The sequence below is a fragment of the Hylobates moloch genome, unplaced genomic scaffold, assembly GCF_009828535.3.
Source record: "Hylobates moloch isolate HMO894 unplaced genomic scaffold, HMol_V3 SCAFFOLD_3, whole genome shotgun sequence".
NCBI classification, from domain to species: Eukaryota; Metazoa; Chordata; class Mammalia; order Primates; family Hylobatidae; genus Hylobates; species Hylobates moloch.
In genome coordinates this window covers 120,055,937-120,081,859 of record NW_026652278.1, presented here as the reverse complement: position 1 = coordinate 120,081,859, position 25,923 = coordinate 120,055,937, and the positions used below count along the sequence as shown (strand labels likewise).

The window sequence follows — 25,923 nt, the reverse complement described above, 5'->3', positions numbered from 1 at the left end:
TAGTAGAGATGGGGTTTCACCATGTTGGCCAGGATGGTCTCGATCTCTTGACCTCGTGATCTGCCCGCCTCAGCCTCCCAAAGTGCTAGAATTACAGGCGTGAGCCACTGCGCCCAGCGATTAAAAAAATGAGTTTTTAATGTCAAGGCAAACAACTGTTTTTTCCAATGATAAAATTTGAGCTTTCAAGCAAAAATAAAAATTTTAGAAATCTTGTATTTGTCACTAAGAGCCTGACGGTTACAACTAATACTTAAAGATTTTTCTAATGAAATAAAAAAGAATTTTAGGAGTTTTTGTGTGTACATGTGTGGTAAAAATATACCTAACATAATATTTACCATTTTAAACACTATTCATAAGTGTATAATTAATTGGCATTAAATATAATCACAATATTCTGTAATCATCACCACTATCTGACTCAAAATTTTTCATCATCTCCATCAAAAATTGTACCTATTAAATAAAAACTACCCCTCTACCCCTCCCTACAGCCCCTAGTAACCTCTATTCTACTTTCTGTCTAAATTTGACTATTCTAGGTACTCCATATAAGTGAGATCGTATAATATTTATCCTTCTGTGTCAACCTTATTTCATTAAGCATAGTGTTTTCAAAGTCCATCCATGTAGCAGCATAAATCAAAATTTCATTCCTTTTTGTGGTTGAATATTTATATTCCATTGTATGTGTTTATCTAGTCATTTGTTGTTGGATACTTGTTTATCCAGTCTTTTGTTGAGAATCCCACTTTTTGGCTATCATGAATAATACTGCTATAAACATGGGCATACAATATGTGTTTTCAATACTTTTGATATTTAACTAAGAGTGGTATAGCTGGTAGAGGTTGCAGTGAGTTGAGATTGCACCACTGCACTCCAGCCTGGGCGACAGAGTGAGACTCCGTATCCAAAAAAAAAAAAAAAAAAATTCCTTCATCTTCAATTTTTTTGGAAGAATTTGAGAAGGATTGGTGTTAATTCTTTTTTACTTTTTATTTTTTTGAGACAGGGTCTTGCTCTGTCACCCAGGCTGGAGTGCAGTGGCATGGTCATGGCTCACTGCAGCTTCAACCTCCTGGGTTCAGGCAATCCTCCCACCTCAGCCTCCCAAGTAGCTAAGACTACAGGCAAGTACCACCATGCCTGGCTAATTTTTTGGATTTTTAGTAGAGACGTGGTCTCACCATGTTGCCCAGGCTGGGTGTTAATTTTGGGGTTTTTTTTTTTCCTTTTTCTTTTTCTTTTTTTTTTTTTTGAGAGACTCTCACTCTGTCGCCCAGGCTGAAGTGTAGTGGCATGATCTTGGCTCACTGTGACGTCCACTTCCCGGGCTCAAGTGATTTTCCTGCCTCAGCCTCCTGAGTAGCTGGGACTACAGGCGCCTACCACCACGCCCAGCTAATTTTTGTATTTTTAGTAGAGACGGGTTTCACCATATTGGCCAAGCTGGTCTCGAACTCCTGACCTTGTGATCCACTTGCCTCGGCCTCACAAAGTGCTGGGATTACAGGCATGAGCCACCACACCCAGCCCACGGTATTCTCTTATCCTTTTTATCTCTGTAAGGTCAACCAGTAGTAATATCCCCAGTTTTTTTTTTTTTTTTTTCTGATTCTAGTTATTTGCATCTTCTCTCTTTCTTTGTCAGTCTAGCTAAAGTTTCATCAATTTTCTTGATCTCTTCAAAGAATCAACTTTTAGTTTCCTTGATTTTCTCTATTATTTTGAGTTTAGTTTGCTCTTCTTTTTCTAGTTCCTTAAAGTATAAAGCTAGGTTGCCAATTTCGGATCTTTTTTTCTTTTTTAAATGTAGGCATTTACAGCTATAAAATTCCCCGTCTCTATATGGAATCGGTAGTTTCATTCATGTAGTTATTTATTGACTGCAAAGTATGACAGGTACTGAGAAGTTATTTATATTAAAGAACTTACTGTCTAAAGAAGACATAGAGAAACAAATAATGCATGTAAAATGTTGAGCACAGTGCCTGGAACATTTATTGAAGCATATAAAAGCGGTAGCTATCATTAAATAAATTCTCCACAATGAATAAATATACCTTACTGGCATACTTATCACAGGGAGCCAGAAGAAAGCAAAGAGGTAGATCAAAATGAGGACTAACAAATAGAAATTTGAAAACAGTTTTCAAAAGATGGAACAATGAGAGATAAAGGAAAGCAGAGACAAAGAATTCCTCAATCAAAAGGAAAGAACGAAGATAAAATTAATATCGAATACTTACATTAGTAAAAGAAATACAGATAACATCGAAGCTCTAACTATAATTACAGCACATGAATCTATATTACTATCAATAAGCCTAGGACTTACTTTAGCAACATTCAGTAGACTAGGAGCAAATATAATAGAAAGAAAGCTGGATTTATTCAGACTGGGATTTGGCAAGATTTAAACAAAAAAAAAAGTCTAGAAGTAATAATCTAGAATTCAATCAAAATGTATAAGACACACAAAAAGAAAAAATAAAATTCAGGAGACAATGTAATAAATACAACCAGACTTACAGATAACTCAGTACTAGCATAATCACAAATGAACTTTAAAATAACCATGATTAATAGGTTGAGGGATCTAATGTAAAAGATGAACATTCATGAAGAGACGGAGAATTTCAGCAGAAAAAAAGAAAACTTTTATTTTTTTTTGCGATGCAGTCTTGCTCAGTTGCCTGGGTTGGAATGCAGTGGCCCCATCCCAGCTCACTGCAATTTCCGCCTCCTAGGTTCAAGTGATTCTCCTGCCTCAGCCTCCTGAGTAGTTGGGATTACCAGTGAGCACCACCACATCCAGCCAAGAAAACATTTTTTTTTTTTTTTTTTTTTTTTTTGAGACAGAGTCTTGCTCTGTCGCCCAGGCTGGAATGCAGTGGCGAGATCTTGGCTCACTGCAAGCTCCGCCTCCTGGGTTCATGCCATTCTCCTGCCTGAGCCTCCCAAGTAGCTGGGACTACAGGCGCCCACCACCACACCTGGCTAATTTTTGTGTATTTTTAATAGAGATGGGGTTTCACCATGTTAGCCAGGATGGTCTCAATCTCCTGACCTCGTGATCTGCCCGCCTCGGCCTCCCACAGTGCTGGGATTACAGGCGTGAGCCACCGCAACCGGCCAAGAAAACTATTTTTAAAAAGTCAAATGGGGCCAGGCCCGGTGACTCACACTTGTAATCCCAGCATTTTCGGAGGCCGAGGTGGGCGGATCACCTGACGTCAGGAGTCTAAGGCTAGCCTGGCCAACACGGTGAAATCGTGTCTCTATTAAAATACAAAAATTAGCCAGGTGTGGTAGCGGGCACCTGTAATCCCAGCTACTTAGGAGGCTGAGGCAGAAGAATCGCTTGAACCCAGGAGGTGGAGGTTGCGGTGAGCTGAGATCGTGCCATTGCACTCCAGCCTGGGCGACATAAGCGAAACTCCGTCTCAATAAATAAATAAATAGTCAAACAGTAATGCAAAATATACAAAACACAATATCAGAAATGAATACTTCTTTGATGGACTTATTAGCACACTAGACACAGCTAAGGAAAGAATCAGGAAACCTGAATATAAGTCAATCAAAATTATACAAAGTGAAATACAATTTAAAAGGAGTAGGAGGCCAAGCGCAGTGGCTCACGCCTGTAATCTCAGCACTTTGGGAGGCCAAGGCAGGCGGATCTCCTGAGGTCAGGAATTCGAGACTAACTTGACGAACATGGTGAAACCCCATCTCTACTAAAAATACAAAAAATTAGCTGGGCGTGGTGGCTTGCACTTGTAATCCCAGCTACTCGGGAGGCTGAGGCAGAAGAATCGTTTGAACCAGGGAGGCAGGGGTTGCAGTGAGCCAAGATCACTCCATTGCACTCCAGCCTGGGCAACAAGAGCAAAACTCCATCTCAAAAAATAAAAATAAATAAAAATAAAAAAATAAAATAAAAAAGGAGTAGGAGAAAAAGCAGATCAGAGCATCCAACAGCTATGGGTATTATCAAATGGTCTAACATACATGTAATTTGAAACCCAGAAGAAGGAGAAAAAGAAAACAGGGCAAAAAAATTTATGATGAGTCAAAAAGTATTCTAACAATTTAAAAAGCCATAAATCTGAAACCATCAGAGAACCAGAGCAGGATAAATACTTCATACGTGTGTGTATGTGTTTGTGTGTGGGTGTATTAATAACAGGCAAATATCTATTACGAACCTACTAAAGAAATCTCCCAGATTCTCAACGGCATTTAGAAAGTTTTTAATAGATATATATGAAGGATTTAATGTGCTAAACTATCTACTCAAACTATATGTGTGTATGTGTGTACGCACATGTGCAGATATATGTATGTGTATATACATGTACACATAACTGTCTAAAGAAAAATAATAAAGTATAGCACAAAGAATGGGGGACTGGGTGTGGTGACTCATAACTGTAATCCCAACACTTTGGGAGGCTAAGGTAGGAGAATTGCTTGAGCCCAGGAGTTAGAGACCAGCCTGAATTACATAGCAAGATCTTGTCGCAACAAAAATATTTTTAAAAATTAGCCAGCTATTGTGGTGCACACCTGTAGTCCCAGATACTTGAGGTTAAGGTGGGAGGACTGCTTAAGTTCAGGAGTTTGAGACTGCAGTAACCTGAGATTTTGCCACTGCACTCCATCCTGGGTGAAAGATCGAGACTCTGTCTCTAATTTAAAAAAAAAAGAAACAAAGAAACAAAGAGAGAAATGGGGAGAAATAATGAAAGTTTAATGTTGTAAGGTGCTTATACTATACATGAAGTGGGATAAAATTATTTGAAAGTAGACTGTGGTAAGTTAAAATGTATAAAGCTGGTCCTCAACTTAAAAGACGGTTTCACTTACGGTTTTTCAGGTTTATGATGGTACAAAAGCAATATGCATTCAGTAAAAACCATAGTTCAAGTACCATACAACCATTCTGTTCTTCAGTTTCAGTACAGCATTCAATAAATTACATAAGATATTCAACATTTTATTACAAAATAGGCTTTGTGTTAGATTTTGCCCAACTATAGGTTAATATAAGTGTTCTGAGCACATTTAAGGTAAGCTAGGCTGAGCCATGATGTTCAGTAGGTTAGGTGTATTAAATGCATTTTCAACTTATGATATTTTCAAGCTACAAAGGGTTTATCAGGATGTAACCACATCATGATTCAAGGAACAGCTGAATTATACAGGCATGTCTCAGAGATATTGCTGGTGAATTCTAGACCACTACAATACAGCACATATTGCAAAAAAGCAAGTCACATGAATATTTTGGTTTCCCAGTAAATATAAAAGTTATATTTACATTATACTGTACTCTACCAAGTGTGCAATAGCATTATAACTTAAAAGTACATACCTTAATTTAAAAATACCTTATTGAGACAATGATATCACCAAAATGGCAGAGTAGAAGCAATCTGGCTTCACTCTCCCACAGAAAGCCAAAAACAAATATCTAGCACAAAGTTTATCATCAGCAATATCCCAGAACTCAAATCTGAGACTGATACTATCCGTGAGCCACAGAGAACTGAAAAACTCTAAGCAAACAGTAAGAGAAATAGCCTTCTCTTTGCATGATGCCTTTTCCGCAATCTGCCAGGCTCTGTGCATGAAAAATTCCTCCCAGACTCAGCTTCTTCATTGGAAAAAGTTAGATCGAGGAGGACAGCCAGCTTTCCCACCATCTTGGGTTTCCTTGCAGGAAAACTGTTCCTGCCTCAACCCATAAGAAGTATAATATCATGAGGACCAGTAGGGAGAAACAAACCCATGAAGGCAGCTACAGAAAAAGAGGGGACGCAGGAACAGAAACCCTAGCCCTGAAATTCTCCTCTTTATTTCAGCCAAAAGAGATGCCATATCAGAGTGGCTGTTCAGCAGGACCACACTGTAGGAGGCATGATCCATGCGTTTTCTGGGTACAAACCGTTTGCCAGCCTTACCACATAGTTGGGATAATCCCCTTTGCCACCCCCACCATCTGATAGCCAGTGCTCTGTTTGTGAGAGCCAAGGCAAACTTGGGCTTAAGGCGCCATCTAGTGCCCAAAAGGAGGCAGTGATATACAATAGTATTAAGGTGACTCACAGGCAGCTGCAAAGAATCGCTAAGCAAACATACCTTAGACAAAACAAGCAAGACAGCAAAGACTGGAATAAATAATAAATCTTTTAAAGCAAAGCCACAGATGTACATCCACAAGAAACAACAGCAAACACGGAACTATGACATCCCCAAATGGACAAAGAGTCAGGGACCAACCTAAAGAAGAAAGCAATGCGTGAGGTCTCAGATCAAGAACAAAATAACAGTTCTACAGACACTCAGCAAAATCCAAGATAACACAGAGAAGCAATTCAGAAATTTATCAGAGAAATGTAACCCAAAGAGATTGAAATTTAAAAAAAAATCCTGGAACTCAGAAATACGTTTTCTGAAAATGGATTATAGGCTCTCACATTACAAGAAACAATCAGTGAGCTCAAATACAGCCTATTGGAAAATGCAGTCAGAGGAGAAAAAAAACAGAATGAAGAACACCTGCAAGATATAAAGAATAATCTCAGAAGAACAAATGTAAGAGCCACTGGCATTCAATGATGACTTAAGAGCAAGGAGTAGTAAGCTTATTCAAAGAAATAACAGGAAACATTCCAAATCTAAAGAAAGATATAAATATCTAGGTACAGAAGGTCAGAAATCACCAAATATATTTTTATTAGTCCATTTTCACTCTGCTATAAAGAATACCTGAGGCTGGGTAATTTATGAGGGAAAGTGGTTTAATTGACTCAGTTCCACATGGCTGGGGAGGCTTCAGGAAACTTACAATCATGGTGGGAGGGGAAGCAGGCATCCTTACATTGTGGCAGGTAAGAGAGTATGTGTGAAGGAGAAACCATCAAACACTTATAAAACCATCAGATCTTGTGAGAACTCACTCACTATCACAAGAACAGCATGGGATAACTGCCCCCATGATCCAATCACCTCCTACCAGGTCCCTCCCTTGACACATGGGGATTATGGGAATTACAATTCGAGATGAGACGGGTGGGAACACAAAGCCAAACCATATCAATATTCAATCCAAATAAGAGTATCCCAAGGCAAATAATAATCAAACCTGAAAATGTCAAGGACAAAGAGAAGATCCTTAAAACAGCAAGAGAAAAAAATAAAAGAACATATAAAAGAGCTCTGATTTTTTTGGCAAGAGACTTTTCAGCAGAAACCAAACAGGCCATGAGGGAGTCAAGTGACACATTCAAAGTGCTACAGGATAAAAGGAAACAAAAACAAAACCTGCCAACCAACTATGCTGTACCCAGCAAAGTTTTCCTTCAAACAGGAAAGAGATATAAAGTCTTTCCTAGACAAAAGCTAAAGGAATTCATCACTACTAGACCCATCTTTCGAGAAATGCTAAAGGGAGTTCTTTGATTTGAAAGAAAACAAACTTTGATGTGCAAAACCAAAAATGTTTGAAGGTATAAAACTCACTGGTAAAAGTAGACAAATTCAGAATGCTCTAACGCAGTAATTGTTACATGTAATCCATTCATATCTCTAATATGAAGACTAAAAGACAAATCTACTGAAAATATTAACAGCAACCTGTTAAGAGATAGGGAAGATAAATAGATGTAAATTAAGACAACAAAATGTCAAAATGTGGGCGGATGGAGTTAAAGTGTAGAGTTTTTTACTTTTTCCCTTGATTCTTTCCTTTTCTTTGTGATCAAAGTTAAATTGTCATATGTTTAAAATAATATAGCTATGGCTTTGGTAAGCCTCATGGTAACCACAAAGCAAAGACTTATAATAGATATGCTAAAAATAAAAAGCAATGAATTAAAACATACTCACAGAGAAAAACCACTTAATCACAAACAAAGGCAGTAAGAAGGAAGTAAGGGAGGAGTTCAAAACAACCAGAAACCAAGTAATGAAATACTGCGTAGTAAGTCCTTATCTATCAATAATAATACTGAATGTAAATGAACTAAATTCTCCAATCAAAAGATATAAGCATGGCTGAGTGAATTTTTAAAAACTTTTAGAAACAAGATCCAACAATATATTGCCTACAAGAAACTCACATCACCTATAAAGACACACATAGTCTGAAAGTGAAGAATGGAAAAAGACATTCCACGCAAACGGAAGCAAAAAAAAAAAAAAAAAGTAGCCATACTTGTATCAAACAAAATAGAACAAGTGAAAGTCTGTAAAACAAAACAAAACAAAACAAAACAAAAAAGGACAAAGAAGGTCACTGTATGATGATAAAGGAAGGGGTCAATTCAGCAAGAGGCTGTAACAATTTATAAATATATGCACCCAATTCTGGAGCACCCAGATATATTAAGTAAACATTAATAAATCTAGAGGAGAGATGGACTATAATACAAATAATAGCAGGGAACTTCAACACCCATCTCTCAATAATGGACAGATCATCCAGACAGAAAATCAACAAAGATACAATGAAGTTAAACTACACCTAGACCAACTGGACCTAGTGACATTTATAGAACATTTCACCTACTACTGCAGAATACACATTCTTCTCATTAGCACATGGAATATTCTCCAGGATAAAACATATGTTAGGCTACAAAACATGTCTCAACAAATTTTAAAAAGTCAAAATCATATCAAGTATCTTTTCTGGCTACAACAGAAAATAGAAATCAATAACATGAAGAATTTTGGAAACTACACAAATGTGGAAATTAAACAACATGCTCCTGAATGATCAACAGATTAATAAAGAAATTAAGAAGAAAACTTCAAAATGTCTTCAAACAAATGCAAATGGAAACGTAACTTTCCAAAACCTATGAGATACAGCATAGCAGTACTGAGAGAAGTTTATAGCAATAAATGCCTACATCAAAAAAGTAGGTTTCAAATATGCAACCTAATGATGTACTTAAAAGAACTAGAAAAGAACAAATCAAACCCTAAATTAGTAGAAAGAAACAATAAAGATCAAAGCAGAAATAAATAAAATTGAGGCTAAAACAAGTACAAAAAAATCAATGAAATGAAAAGTTGGCTTTTTGAAAAGATAAACAAAATCAACAAACCTTCAGCTAGATGTATTAGGCTATTCTCACGTTACTATAAAGAAATACCCGGCCAGGCGTGGTGGCTCATGCCTGTAATCCCAGCACTTTAGGAGACCAAGGTGGGCGGATCACCTGAGGTCGGGAGTTTGAGACCAGCCTAACCAACGTGGAGAAACCCCATCTCTACTAAAAATACAAAAATTACCCAGGCGTGGTGGTGCATGCCTGTAATCCCAGCTACTCAGGAGACTGAAGCAGGAGAATCACTTGAACCCGGGAGGCGGAGGTTGCAGTGAGCTGAAATCACGCCACTGCACTTGAGCCTGGGCAACAAGAGCGAAACTCCGCCTCAAAAAAAAAAAAAAAAAAACCCGAGACTGGGTAAATTATAGAGGAAAGAGGTTTAATTGGCTCATGGTTCTGTAGGCAGTATAGCATGATGCTGGCTCAGCTTCTAGGGAGGCCTTAGGAAAACTTACAATCATGGTGGAAGGCAAGAGGAACAGCACTTCACATAGCTGGAGCAGGAGGAAGAGAGACAGTGGAGGTGCCACACACTTTTAAACAACCAGATCTCACAACTCACTATCACAATGACAACTCCAAGGCAGATAGAGTTAAACCATGAGAAACTGCCCCAGTGATCCAATCACCTCCCACCAGGCCCCACCTCCAATACTGGGGATTACAATTGAACATGAGATTTGGGTGGGGACACAGACCCAAACCATATAATTCCACCCTGGCCCCTGCCAAATCTCATGTCATCCTCACATTGCAAAATCTAGTCATGTCTTCCCAACAATCCTCCGAAGTCTTAACTCATTCTAGCATTAACTCAGAAGTCCAAAGTCTCATTTGAGACAAGGCTAGTCCCTTCCACCTATGAGCCTGTAAAATCAAAAACAAGGTAGTTACTTCCAAGATACAATGGAGGTATAGGCCTTGGGTAAATACACAAAAGGAAGAAATAGCCCAAAAGAAAGGGGAAACAGGCTGCATGCAAGTCCAAAGCCCAGAAGGGCAATCACTAAATCTTAAAGTTCCAAAATAATCTCCTTTGACTCCATATGTTACATCCAGGGTATGCTGGTGCAAGGGGTGGGCTCACAAAGCCCTGGGCAGCTCCATGCCTATGGCTTTCCAGGGTTTAGCTCACATGGCTGCTCTTAAGGGCTGGCAGTGAGTGCCTGTGGCTTTTCAAGGCTGAGGGGGCAGGCTACTAGTGGATCAACCATTCTGGGGTCTGGAGGACAGTGGCCCTCTTCTCAAAGCTTCACTAGGCAGTGCCCCAGTGGGGAGTCTGTATGAGGGATCCAACCCCACATTTCCTCTCTGCACTGTCCTTGTAGAGGTTCTCCATGAGGGCTCTGCCCCTAAGCAGGCTTTAGTCTAGACATCCAGGATTTTCCATACATCCTCTGAAATATAGGCAGAGGCTCCCAAGCCTCAACTCTTGCATTCTGTGCACCACCTGCAGGCTTAATACCACATGGAAGCTGCCAAGGTTTATGGTTTGTACCCTCTGAAGCAGCAGCCCCAAGCTGTATCTGGGCCCCTTTTAGCCATGCTACAGCTGGAGCAGCTGGAATGCCGGGAGCAGTTTCCTGAAGTTGTGCAGGGCCCCATTCTGTCCTCCTAGTCCTCTGGTCCTGTGGCGGGAGGTCTCTAAAATGCCTTCAAGGTGTTTTTCTCATTGTCTTAGACATATGAGCACTTGGCCTTTCCTCTAACATCTGGAATAAGACAAGGTTGTCCACTTTACCACTTTAATTGAACATAGTACTGGAAGTCCTAGCAAGAGCAATTAGGCAAGAGAAAGAGCATCCACAGAAGAAGTCAAATTATCCTTGCCTGCAGATGATCTGATATTATATTTAGAAAAATCTAAACACTCCACCAAAAATCTGGGTCAATTCAGTAAAGTTGCACAATACAAAATCAATATACAAAAAACAGTAGCATTTATATATGCCAATAGCAAACACGATGAAAAAGAAGTCAAGACAGCTACAAAAATATATAAAGTATCTAGGTGTAAGTGTAACCAAAGTGAAAGATCTCTACAAAGAAAACTAAAAAACACAGATGAAAGAAATTAAAGAGGTCACACGAAAAAAAGGGAATGATAGCGCATGCTCATGGATTGGAAAAATTAATATTGTTAAAATGTCAATATTACACAACAACTTCTACAGATTTAATTCCATCCCTATCAAAATACCTATGACATTCTTCACAGAAATAGAAAAAACTATCCTAAAATGTATACAGAACCACAAAAGGCCGTGAAAAATCAAACTAATTCTGGGCAAAAACAATAAAGCTGGAGGCATCACACTACCCAACTTCAAAATATAATACAAAGCCATGGTAACCAAGGTAGCATGGTACTCATGTAAAAGCAGACACATAGACCAATGGAACAGAATAGAAAATTTAGAAAAAAATCTACACATTATCAGCGAATTCATTTTTGACAAAGGTACCAAGAACATACATTGAAGAAAGGACAGTCACTTCAATAAGTGGTGCTAAGAAAACTAGATAACCATAATGCAAAAGTATGAAGTTAGACCTCTCTCTACAAAAAGCCAATCAAAATGGACTAAAGACTTAAACTAGGACCCAAAGCTATGAAATTACTAGAAGAAAATATTGGGGAAACACTCTAGGCCATTGGTCTAGGCAAAGATGTTTTGTGTAAGACGCTAAAAGCACAAGCAACAAAAGCAAAAATAGACTAATGAGATTATATCAAGCAAAAAAGTTTCTGCACAGCAAATGAAGGAATCAACAAAGTGAAGAGACAACCTACAGAATAGGAGAAAATATTTGCAAACTATCCATCCAAAAAAGGACTAATAACTAGAATATACAAGGTACTCAAACAACTCAGTAGAAAAAAAGAAAAACACAAATAATCCCATTTTAAAATTGACAAAAGATCTAATAGACATTTCTCCAAAGAAGACATCAACTGGACAACAGGTATATTTTAAAATGCTCAACATTACTAATTATCAAGAAGATAAAAATCAAAACTACAATGATAAAGCATCTCACCCCAGTTAAAATGGCTTTTATCAAGAAAACAAAAATTAATGGATGTTGCAAGGATGCAGAGAAAGGAGAATGCTTCACACACCATTGGTGGGAATGTAAATTAGTACAGCCACTACAGAAAACAGAATAGAAGTTGATGCAGCAATCTCACTGCTGGGTATATATCCAAAATAGAGGAAATCAGTATGTCGAAGAGACAGCTGCACTTCCACGTTTATTGCAGCACTATTCACTATAGCCAAGATATGTAATCAACCTAAATGTCTATCAATGGATGAATGAAGAAAATTATATATGGGTATATATATATGTGTATGTATATGTGTATATATGTATATATGTGTAAATATATGCACATACATACATATGCACATACATAAACATACATACACAATGGAATACTATTCAGCCATAAAAAAGAATTCTGTCATTTGTAGCAACATAGATAGAACTGGAAGTCATTATAGTATATGAAATAAGCCAGGCACAGAAAGGTAAGTACCACATGTTCTCACTAATATGTGGGAGGTAAAAAAGTAGATCTCATACAGATAGAGAGTTGATTAGTGCTTACTAGGGACTAGAATGGGTAGGGGGAAAGGGGGGTGAAAAGCAGTTATTTAACAGGTACAAAAATACAGTTAATACCAGAAATGAGACCTACTGTTTTATAGTACAATAGAGTAACCATACTTAACAATAACATATGGTATAGTACAAAATAGGTAGAAGATTGGTATGCAAAAAGATCTTAAAAAGAAAAGGAGGCTGGGCGCAGTGGCTCACGCCTGTAATCCCAGCACTTTGGGAGGCCAAGGCGGGAAGATCACGAGGTCAGGAGATCGAGACCATCCTGGCTAACACGGTGAAACCCTGTCTCTACTAAAAATACAAAAAAAAAAAAAAAATTAGCCGGGGAAGGTGGTGGGTGCCTGTAGTCCCAGCTACGCGGGAGGCTGAGGCAGGAGAATGGCGTGAACCCTGGGGGGTGGAGCCTGCAGTGAGCCGAGATCGCGCCACTGCACTCCAGCCTGGGTGAAAGAGCGAGACTCCATCTCAAAAAAAAAAAAGGAAAAAAATAGAACAGAGTAAAGAAAAATGTTTGAGGTGACTGATATCCCCATTACCCTGATTTGATCATTACACATTGTATGCATGTATCAAAATATCACATGAACCCCCAAAATATGTACAAATATTATGTATCAATTTTTTAAAAAACTGTGTTGCTAAAAATGCTAATGGTCATATGAGCCTTCAGCAAGTCATAGTCTTTTTGCTGGTGGAGGGTTTGCCTCCATGCTGAAGGCTGCTGACTGATCAGAGTGGTGGTTGCTGATGGTTGGAGTGGCTGTGGCAATTTCTTAAAATAAGACAACAATGAAATTTGCTACATTGATTGACTCTTCTGTTCCCAAAAGATTTCTCTGTAGTATGGATGCTGTCCTGATAGCATTTTACCCACAGTAGAACTCCTTTCAAAATTGGAGTCAGCCCTCTCAAACTCTGCCACTGCTTTATATAATATTCTAAATCTGTAGTTGTCATTTCAACAATGTTCATAGAATCTTCACCAGGAGTAGATTCTATCTCAAGAAACTACTCTCTGTGCTCATCCATAAGAAGCAATTCCTCATCCTTTCAAGTTTTATCGTGAGATTGCAGCAATTCAGTCACATCTTCAGGCTCCACTTCTAATTCTACTTCTCTTGCTATTTCCAGCACATCTGTAGTTAAATCCTCCATTGAAGTCTGAGCCTCTCAAAGTCATCCATGAGGGTAGGAATCAACTTCTTCCAAAATCCTGTTAATGTTGGTATTTTGACCTCTTCCTATGAATCAACAATGTTCTTAATGGCATGTAGAATGGTGAATACTCTCCAGAATATTTTCAATTTACTTTGCTCAGGTCCAACAGAGGAATGACTAGCTGTGGCAGCTATAGCCTTATGAATAGACTATATATGAATATTCTAAATAATAAGACTAGAAAGTTAAAATGACTCCTTGGGATCCATGGACTGCAGAATAAACGTGTTAGCAGGTATGAAAGAAACATTAATCTCCTTGTATATATTCATCGGAGTTCTTGGGTGATGACGTACACTGTCAATGAGCAGTAATATCTTGAAAGGAATCTTTTTTTCTAAACAGTAGGTCTTAACAGTGAGCTTAAAATGTGTAGTAACCCACACTGTAAGTAGATGTGCTGTCACATAGACTTTGTTGTTCTATTTATAGAGCATAAGCAGATTAGTAGATTTAGCATAATTCAAAAGAGCTCTGGCATTGCCTTCAACTTGAAGTCACCACCTGCATTTAGCTCCTAACAAGAGAGTCAGCCCTGTCCCTTGAAGCTCTGAAGCCAAACATTGACTGCTCCTTCCTAACTATGAAAGACCTAGATGGCTTCTCCCAATAGAAGGCTGTTTTGCCTACACTGAAAATCTATTGTTTAAGGTAGCCACACTTTTTTTTCAGATGTAGACCTGCAGAAATGTAGCCACTTTTATTGATTATCTTAGCTAGATCTTCCTTAAAACTTGCTGCACCTTCCCCATCAGCACTTGCTCCTTCACCTTGCACTTTTATATTATGGAGACAGTTCTTAAACCTGATTAACCAACTTCTGCTAGCTTCCAACTTTTCTTCTGCACTTTCCTCGCCTCTTTCAGTCTTCAGAGAATTGAAGAGAGTCAGGGCCTTGCTCTGGATTATGCTTTGGCTTAAGGGAATATTGGGGGTGGTTTGATCTTTTATCCAGACCACTCAAACTCTATCCCTATCATCAATAAAACTGTTTCACTTTCTTATCATTTGTGTATTCACTGGAGTAGCACTTTTAAATTCCCTCAAAAACTTTGCCTTCATATTTTGGTTGTCTGACACAAGAGATCTAGTTTTCAGCCTGTCTTGGGGCTTTCAACATGCTTTCCTCATTAATGATGGCATTCCTAATTTTGAAGAATTTTGACTCTTAATTTCACTTGAACAATTAGAGGCCACTGTAGGGTTATTAGTTGGCCTAATTTCAACATTTTTGTCTCTCAGGGTACAGGGACACCCAAGAAGAGGGGGAGAGATGGAGAAATGGCCAGTCAGTGGAGCAGCCAGAAAACATATAACATTTATTAAGTTCACTGTCTTATCTTGGCGTGGTTCATGGTGCACCAAAACAATTACAATAGTTAACATCGAAGATCACTAATCACAGATCACCATAAAATACAAAATAGTAGCTGCGCATGGTGGTTCATGTCTGTAATCACAGCACTTTCGAAGGCCGAGATAGGAGAATTGCTCGAGTCCAGGAGTTCAAGACCAGCCCAGACAGCAGAGTGAGACCCCATCTCTATAAAAAATAAAAAAATTAGCTGGATATGATGGCATGCAACTGTAGTTCCAGCTACTCAGGAGGCTGAAGTGGGAGGATCACTTGAGTCTAGGGGGTTACAGCTGCAGTGGGCCATGATTGTGCCACAGAACTCCAGCCTGTGCAACAGAGTGAGACTCTGTCTCAAAAAAAAAAAAAAAAAAAAAAGGCCGGGCTCAGTGGCTCATGCCTGTAATCCCAGCACTTTGGAAGGCCGAGGCGGGCAGATCACGAGATCAGGAGATTGAGACCATCCTGGCTAACACGGTGAAACCCCATCTCTACTAAAAAAATACAAAAAAAAAATTAGTCAGGTGTGGTGCTGGGCACCTGTAATCCCAGCTACTCGGGAGGCTGAGGCAGGAGAATGGCATGAACCCAGGAGGCGGAGCTTGCAGTGGCTGAGATTGCACCCCTGCACTCCAGCCTGGGCGACAGAGTGAGACTCCGTCTCAAAAAAAAAAAAGGACATCATGATAATAATAAAGTTTGAAATACTGCAAGAATTACCAAAAGGTGACACAGAGACATGAAGTGAGTACATCTGTTAGATAAAAGGCATTGATAAACTTGCTCAACACAGGGGTGCCACAAACCTTCAATTTGTGAAAAACACAGTATCTATGAAGCACAACAAAACAAAGTATACCTGTAAATCCTAGAGGATCAGTAAAAAATAAAAAAGAGACATAACTAATAAGTCAATAGTAGAGATAAAATAGGATCATCATAAAAACTCAATCCAAAAGAAAGCAAAAAAAGAGAAAAAAGAACGAAGAATAGATGAGACAGCTGGGTGCAGTGGCTCATGCCTGTAATCCCAGTACTTTGGGAGGCCAAGACAGGTGATCACCTGAGGTCAGGAGTTCGAGATCAACCTGGCCAACCTGGTGAAACCTCATCTCTACTAAAAATACAAAAATTAGCTGGGCGTGGTGCCAGGCACCTGTAATCCCAGCTACTCAGGAGGCTGAGGAAGGAGAATCACCTGAACCTGGGAGCCGGAGGCTGAAGTGAGCCAAGATCACACCATTGCACTCCAGAATGGGAGACAGAGTGAGACTCAGTCTCAAAAAAAAAACAAAAAAAGAGTAGATGAGAAAAATAAATGATAGATTTAAATCCAACCACATCAATAACTACACTGAATGTGGATGGTCTAAACATTCTGATTAAACAACACATTATCAGACTGGGCTATAAAAAGCAAAGAAAGACCCCAAATACATGCTGCCTACATGAAACCCACTTTAAAACAAAGAGATTGCTTAAAAGTAAAAAGGTAGAAAAAGATACACTGGCAAACACTCATCTAAAGAAAGCTGGCATAATTATATAAATATCAGACAAGGCTGACTTCAAAACAAGACATTACCAAGGTTAAAAAGAAACATTACTGGTGAGAATGCAAAATGATAGGGCCACTTTGGAAAACAGTTTGGCAGTTTCTTACAAAACTAAATATATTCTTATTATACAATCCAGCAATCATGCTCCTTAGTATTTATCTAAGGGATTTTAAAATATATCCACACTAAAACTTTACATAGATGTTTATAGCAGCTTTATTCATAAATCCCAAAACTTGGAAGCAACAAAGACAAGATGTCCTTCATTAGGTAAATTAAACATTTTCCATTGTTGTTGATCTCTACATATACTGCTCCAATAAAAAGAAATACTCTGGGGGAAAAAAACTGAAAAATCACTTATAACCCCAAAATAACTATTAGTATACCACAGGTGTGCAGAAGAACATACACACTTTTTATCTTTTAGAGACAATATAGCTAGTAAGAACAATGTAAAATAATCAAATGTGTATCATTAAAAAGACAGATTTCAAGGTTTTGAGAGCATGATAAACTCCCTAGCATTTCTTTTCATGAAACTAAATGTGTATCATTAAAAAGACAGATTTCAAGGTTTTGAGAGCATGATAAACTCCCTAGCATTTCTCTTCATGAAACTAACTAATCCTTCTTTTCTAGTAACCAGTCAAAAACCTATTTTCCCAAAGTTTTCAAATGGAAAAACTATCAGTTAATTATTCTGAAAATATCTACTATAAACACAAAATGGTTTTTAAGAAACACAGGCTGGGTGAGGTGGCTCATGCCTGTAATCCCAGCCCTTTACAAGGCTGAGGTAGGAGGATTGCTTGAGGCCAGAAGTTTGAGACCATCCTAGGTAACAGAGCAAGATTCTGTCTCTATTTTTATTTAAAAGAAAGAATCACAAAGCAATGAGCAATAAATCACCTCTGCAACCCCTCTGAAGGATAAAACATACCATAGTGCTTTGCATATCACTGGCACTCTAAAAGATTTGCTCTAGACTTCTTTTTTTTTAATTAATTTTCTTCTTATAAAAAAAATTCCTGCTAATAATCAGCTAATCTAAATGATTTCCCAAAAAAGAGGGAAAAAAGCAAAATAATAATGCTTTGTTTCTATATTATTTATACAGTTTTAGTAGTTTGTTTAGCACATTAATGCCCTCAATAAATATCTACTAAGAACCTATTAAATGCCACCAAGACTCTGGGATCTTTCCAAAGATAACTTTCATAGACCTACATAGTTTATAAATCTAAGAGTTCACATTTGTGAAAAATAATTTAAATGGGAAAAAAAAACTGTCTAACTGGATTATTTCCTTGACACACTTATAAAACTTATCTCTTCTTTGGCTTCTTTGTACCATTTTCATTGTTCTATAATTTGCTAACATATTAATTTTTAAATATTTTGAAATATCTAATTAGTAACTGTTTTCAAAAAACTTCAAATCACAAACAAAAAAGTAATGTTTGAGAAATATAGTACCTGACAGAGGATGTTGTTGGCCCATGATCTCTGGAATCCATTACCCAACCAACATGACACTCTAGAGGGGGATTTGTGCTATGCCTTGTTTTTCTCTTTCTTGGACTCTAAAGAAAATAAAGTCAAGCATTGCAATTAGTTTCAATAGTGTGAACTTCACAAGTAAATTAAAACCCTCTGACTATAAATGAACTCAAACATTTTCATACTGTAGATAACACATTGTGAAATCATATGAAGTCACAAAACTCAAAAATCTCACACACAAGTTACAAAACTTAATAAATGAAGTCCTTTGGTAGGTTTGTGACACAAAGATGAAATGAAGTGCAGCTTAGTGTGATTCTTCATTATACTTTCTGTTCGTCTTTAATTACACTATCCAATTGTAAAAAAGGTTTTTCTTTGTTTGTTTATTTTTAAATGGGGTCTTACTCTGTTGCCAAGGCTGGAGTGCAATGGCATGATCATGGCTCACTGCAGCCCTGATCCCTACAGGCTCAAGCAATCCTGCCACCTCAGACTCCCAAGTAGCTGGGAGTACAGGCACATGCCACCATGCCCATCTAATTTTTGTATTTTTTTAGAGATGGGGTCCCACCGCATTGCCCAGGCTAGTCTCCAACTCCTGGGCACAAGCGATCCACCTGCCTTGGTCTGCCAAAGTGTTGGATTACAGGCATGAACCACCATGCCCAACCAAAAAATTTCTTAACCTGAGAATATATCACTATGGTAAAGTATGATTTTTAAGTGAAATATTACAAGTTATAACACACATTTTTTAATGTGATAGAAATGAAAACGTCTCATTCTGTAATGTTAAAGGATACAAAATGCAAGCCTTATATTCCTGGTTGTTTTGTTTACCTTTACATCAATGGCTTTTGGTTCTTTAACAACAGGATAAAATCTTGGTGTTTTGTTAGGATCTTGTAACCTAGGTGTTCGAGGTGTTTTGGGTGTTCTTGTAGGATGAATTCTAGGAGATTCTGAAACTGCTGTAGGCAACGAATGAACCATTGCTGCTGAAATTACTTCTGAAACATCAAATAACTTCTGAGCTAATTCATCAGTCAAATCTGCAAAATAAAAAACTCTTAAAATTATTTAGATGCTAGGAAAATATTTTACTTTGAGAATAAGGATAATTCTGGAATTCTCTAAGCTCAAAGGATTTTTCACTGAAAACACTTCAAATATATAAAAACAAAAATAACAAATACTTTTTTGACCATTATCTAGCTTTATACAATTTTTATTTTTCTATATCTATTTATGACCTTTTTTTTCTTTTAAAGAAAGGGTGAAGCTTCCTGTGTAACCTCTCCTAATCCCATTTCCCTCCTGCTTTCCCTTCTCAGAGATAACTAGCCTCTTAAATTTGGAATTTTGATCTATTATTACATATATGTAATATTATTTTGCATAATTAACTTTTACATATGTAACATAATGCTATATATATATATCACTTTGTAAACTTTTTTCATGTTTTATTTACATAGCTCTAATTTGTTCATTTTTACTGCTGAATAGTATGTGGTGTACAGATATATCACAATTTATCCATTCTCCTGCAGATAGACATTTATGTTATTTCAAAGTTTTTTGTTTAATCAACAATGCTGTGATCAACATTGTTGAACATGTCTCTGTACAGGTATGAGCGTTTCTCTAGGGTTTATATCTGAGTGGAAATGCTGAGTCAAAAGAGATGTGCATCTTCTAACTTAATGACTACTGACCGCCAAACCACTTTCCATAATGATTTCACCAACTTACACTCTCACCAGCAGCATGTGAGAATTCCAACAATTCAACATTCTGGTGAAGACTGGGTTTTGTGCAAACTCTTAAATATCTTCCATCTCATGGGATTTAAATGATCTAGTTGTTGCTAGTGAAATTGAGCATGTTTTCATATATCTAGTTACCCTTCAGACTTCCTCTTTTGTGAGCCTGCTATTCAAATCCTTTGACTGTTTTTTTAATTCAGTTATTTTACTCACTGATTTGTTCATGAAAATCTTATGGTAAAATACCAAACAAGCCAGTAGATGAATCAAGCAGTAGCAACAAAAAGAATAGGCTCTATATCTGTGTGGTTTTTCTTCAGACTTATCGACTTCTTTTGATTCATATAACAACTTTTTGTTTTTTCACTCAACAAATATTAAGTGCCCGCTATTTGCCAAGTACTATTTGCGAGTTTGTAAAGTCAAAAGTGAACTTACACCTTTGCCATTTCCTCTCCCAATCCATTTTCTTCACTGTTACCAGAATGACTATTCTAAGGAGCAAATTAGATCATTTCATATTTCTGCTTACCATCCTTCAGTGTTTCCCATTTGCCTCTAGAATAAGCCTAGGCTCTTTACCCTGGCATATGAGATTTTGCTGATTTTGCCTCATCTGTTGTCATTTTCCATTTGATCTTGTCACCATTTGATCTTGGTGACACAAATAGCACCAAACTGTCAGTCCTGTTTCTTGTTCCATATCTTTTCATATGCTTTTTCTTCCATCTGAAAGTCCCTTTCCTGCATCTTTTGTATACCCAATGCAACGGATATCATAGCCTTCCTTTAATACCCACCACAGATGTTACCTTTCTTGGGAATGTGAAGCACTCCTTGACCACCTCCTGCCAAGAGAGTTAATTAGTCCCTTTTTGTGCTGTGTCTGCATTTTATCCATTTATTGTTTCATTTATTAAATTAAAATTTATTTTCTTACATATCATCCCATAGATGCCAAGAGTAAGTCTCATTGCTTCCCAGAAAGCAACTACCACAATTGCATCAAATACTAGTGCCTACCACACATATATAATGTCTGGGAAAAAATATATCCTCATCAAAGGAATGCTAAACTTAATTGAATTGTGTTAATACTGTTTTCCTTATACCAAAAATATATACAATCTGGCCAGGAGCAGTGGCTCACGCCTGTAATCCCAGCACTTTGGGAGGCCGAGGTGGGTAGATCACCTGAGGTCAGGAGTTCGAGACCAGCCTGTCCAACGTGGTGAAACCCCATCTCTACTAAAAATACAAAAATTAGCCAGGCATGGTAGCAGGTGCCTGTAATTCCAGCTACTCGGGAGGCTGAGGCAGGAGAATTGCTTGAACCCGACAGGTGGAGGTTGCAGTGAGCCAAGATCATGCCATTGCACTCCAGCCTGGGGAACAAGAGCAAGACTTCATCTAAAAAAAAAAAAAAAAAATATATATATATATATATATATATCGAGAGACAGAGAGACAGAGACAATCCTAGAGATAAAAACATGAACATATACTGAAAAATGTGTTAAATCCAGTACCTTTGTGAAAGAAATTTTCAAAGATCTACGAGCAGTAACAACCCAGAAAGAGTAAGTTTCCTAGCACCTAGATTATGGTCTATAAATTCCAATTCCCACTAATTAGTTCTCCTCAAAGAAATAACATCTGGAGCACAGAATGTATAATCTGAGCCTGGGAAATCTTGAGCAAAAAGCAATAAAGTAGTTTTAAAAATACTAGCATAAATCAAAGGACACAGGAGTAAATCTTAGAGGTCCACCAGTCAAAAATAAAACAATTTGACCACTAAAAACAATGACCGAAATGGATTAAACACATCGAATAAATAAGCTCCATGAGTTCATAATGATATTTTAAAACTCAATCACATTTAGTGTCCTAGGGCACCAACTCATTATTTTGAAAACCAATAAACTGAATAAAAAGAAAGAAGCAAGCATTTATCCTTCCTTGTCTGTGAAGGTTGAATTTCAGGGTAACCAAAGAGTTGATGAAAGAACATTCTTCACAGAAAAATTTTATGTAAGGATTGCAGAAGGAATGATGGAATTAGAAGATAACCATTTTGCAATTCTACTGAAATAGAGGAAATCTAGGGAATATTCATCAATAGCTGCTAAAACCATTTGGTAAAAGATTGGAGGGAAACTTGATAATGAAAGGATCAGGCTAACAACACCTGAATCAAATCATGAATCACAGCATCATTAAAAGTGGGAGTGATAGACATGCTATGATGCTATAGGAAATAGACAAGTCTTCCTAAGAAATATCCTTGCTACTAGGAAAAAAACAATGCCAAAACCTGAATATACTCAATCCTATATCTAAATCCTTTGTACTTATACTTCATTAGTAATACATGGGATAAAGGATATACTAAATGATATGAAGAAGATATAGTCAGGTAAATGTAGATCATAAGAAATCCTACCAGTTTCTTCAACAAATTAACCAGTTTCTTCAACAAATCATTGTCATGGAAAAACAAGGGAAGAGAAATCATTATAGATTAAGATTAACTTAACAGTGTTATCAGTCAATTGCAATGTTTGCATCTTGTTTCATCCTAGTTCAATCAAACAATTTGAAAAATATATTTCAGACAATTAGGGACAACTAAACATATACTGGGTAGTAGATGATATTAAAAATTATTGCTAATTTTGTTAGGTGAATTAATGGTGCTGTAAAAACTTACATACATACTTGTTTTGTAAGTCCTCGTCAGTTTGCCATATATAGTGAAGTATTTCCAGGAGAAATGATATGATTTTGAGATTCAATATAGAATACCAGGAATAGATTGGGAGGCAAGGTACAGATTAAAAAAGAATGTCAAACTATTAACAATTGTTGAAATTAGGTGAGATGGACATATGGGGATTTCGTTAAACAATTCTCCCTATTGTTATCTGTATCTGAACATTTCCAACATCAAAAGCTAAGTTTTATTTGTTTTATACTTATTTTATTCCAGGTTTGCTCAGGGTGAATTTTGCCCACCAATAAGAGTAGATATATTAATTTTGTAACATCAACATCTATAGAGTATGTTGGTTATCTCAAAAGAAACATTTTACAAAATGTTTATAGACTATCATATACCAATTTATAATATTTTGACATAAAATTATCAAATATTAGTTCATTGCAAGAACATAAAATATTCATAGTAAATATTAAAATATTATTATTGGAAATATATCAGGAAACAAGAACATATTAACATTTTTTGTCAACTACAAGCATAGGATAATATACGAATATCATCTAGATATTATAACTTCCTTTTGCTCAAAAGCATATGCCATCTCTTGTACATGAATAGTCATAATAGCATTTTTCATAATAGCCAGAACTAGAAACAATCCAAATGTCCATAAAATGTTGAATGGACAAAAAAAGTAGTATGCTCATTCTATGAAATAATACTTAGCAATAAAAGAAAGTTACTGATACATGCAATGACATAGATGAATCTTAAAAATATTATGTTAAGTGAAAGATTCCAAGTATATAACTATGTATCATATGATTCCATTTATATAAAATTTCTGAAAAGTGCAAAACCATAGTGAAAGAAAGATACCTAGTTGCCTCAGGCTGAAGGTGAATGTTGGCATTGACTGCAAATGTGCATGAGGAACTCTTTAGTATGATGGAATTGTTCTAAAACCGGACTGTGGTGCTGGTATACAATTTTATACATTTACTGAAATTCAAATGATACACTTAAAAAGGGTTAAAGCAGTAATTTTCAAGGTATGGTCCCAAACAGAACTACTGGCATGACTTGGGAACTTATTAGAAATGTATATTCTCATATCCCACCTAACTTACTGAATCAGAAAGTTGATACAGAGTCCTTTAATCTGTTTCAACAAGCTTTCCAGGTGAATCTTAAACATGCTAAATGTAAAAACCACTGAACTCAGGGGTATGCTAACTATTTTACTATCTAAGATTTTCCAAATTTTATCACTACCAAATCAGATCATTGCACAGCTTCATACCTGAACTATATGAGCCTTGTCTACAGTCTCCACTGCCTTTATAAAAATAAAATTCAATATTATGCTGTTAGTGTTTAGTGAACGTCAAAAATTAAAAATGCTACATGAGAACTGGCACTTCAGGTTTTTTATAAATAAAAATGCCTCTAAAGCAGAACTCAGCAAACTTTTCCTACAAATGTCAGATAGTAAATATTTTTGGCTTTTCAAGACATAAGGTCTCTGTTGAAACAGCTCAGCTCTGCTTTTGTAGCATAAAAACAGCGAGAGGCCATATGTAAATGACCGGTGTTACCACACTGGCCCGTGGCAGGCTAGTTTCAGCCAATGGGCCGTAATTTGCTGGCCACTGAACTATAGCAGTCAGATAGATATGAATCCAAATCCTGGATTTACACTTTGCTAGCAAAAAAACAAAATCATAACTATATTTTGTGTATTCAATAAAGCACAGAAAAACATAAGCATATTAAAAAATATATACATATAGGCAGTATAAAAGAGAACCCAATCAAGCATCTAGATGAGAAAAGGACGACAGCTGAGATTTTAAAACATACACATACACACACACACACACACACACACACACACACACATACTGGATGGGATTAAAAATAGACTCTGTAGAAGAAAAGGCTAATAAACTTGAAGAGAGGAATAAAAGTTACCTAAAACAAAAACAGAGTAAAAGCACTGAAAAACAACAACAAAACAGAGCATTAGTGAAGTATGAGATAACTTCAAGTGCCCTAATATAAATTTTACACGTAATTGGAGTCTTGAGAGAAAAAGTAACAGGAAAACATTATTAATTTTCTTTTCTTTTTTTTTTTTTTAAGACAGAGTCTGACTCTGTCACCCAGGCTGGAATGCAGTGCTTCGATCTTGGCTCACTGCAACCTCTACCTCCCGGGTTCAAGTGATTCTCGTGCCTCAGCCTCCCAAGTACCTGGGATTATAGGTGCGCGCCACCATACCCAGCGAATTTTTCTATTTTTAGTAGAGATGGGGTTTCACCATGTTGGCCAGGCTGGTCTCAAACTCCTGACCTCAGGTGATACACCCGCCTTGGCCTCCCAAAATCCCATGCTGGGATTACAGGCATGAGCTGCCACACCCAGCCTATTAATTTTTAATTAAAATTTTAAATTTAAAGGAACAGCTGAACACTTTCCAAATTTGATTAAAAATGTATAAACACACATATTTTAAAAATTCAGTGAATTCAAGCACAAGAAACATGAAAAGTACACCAAAGCAATCGTAATTAAGGTGCTTAAAATAGGTGACAAAGAGGAAACATTAAAAGCAACCAGAATCAACAGAAATTGAACTGAAAACAGAAAAGCAACCTCAACAACAGAAAAAAAAAGAAACTGAAAAAAAATAATCAGCCAATCCTTAAGAACCTGTGAGACAACAAAAAGTCTAGGAGAGAAGAAATGCAGGGCTAAAATTTTTTTTAAGGAAATATTAGCTGAAAACTTCCCAAATTTGTCTAAAGTCAAACCTACAGATTTAAGAAACAGAGAATCCCATCCAGGATAAACCCAAAGAACTCCATACCAAGGCACATCACACTCTACTTGCTGTAAACTTAAGATGAAAAAAAATCTTGAAAGTAGCTAGAGATGCATTACTTGTAGGGAAACAATTTGAATGACTATAAATTTTTATACCAAAAACCATGGAGGACAGAAAGAAGTGGTATAA

At 37.0% G+C, this 25,923-nt stretch overlaps 1 protein-coding gene across 4 annotated transcripts in view; it reads right to left on the bottom strand.

Annotated features, from left to right (window-relative positions):
• The window catches only part of LARP1B (La ribonucleoprotein 1B), a 153,688-nt gene that overhangs the window by 15,615 nt on the left and 112,150 nt on the right, over positions 1-25,923 (bottom strand). For all 4 annotated transcript variants that reach the window (XM_032146902.2, XM_032146896.2, XM_032146888.2 and 1 more), the window contains 2 exons: positions 19,251-19,462; positions 18,381-18,487 (listed from right to left, as the gene is read on the bottom strand). In XM_032146902.2, coding sequence (XP_032002793.1) covers positions 18,381-18,487; positions 19,251-19,462 — 319 coding nt within the window. The remainder of the gene's footprint in view (positions 1-18,380; positions 18,488-19,250; positions 19,463-25,923) is intronic.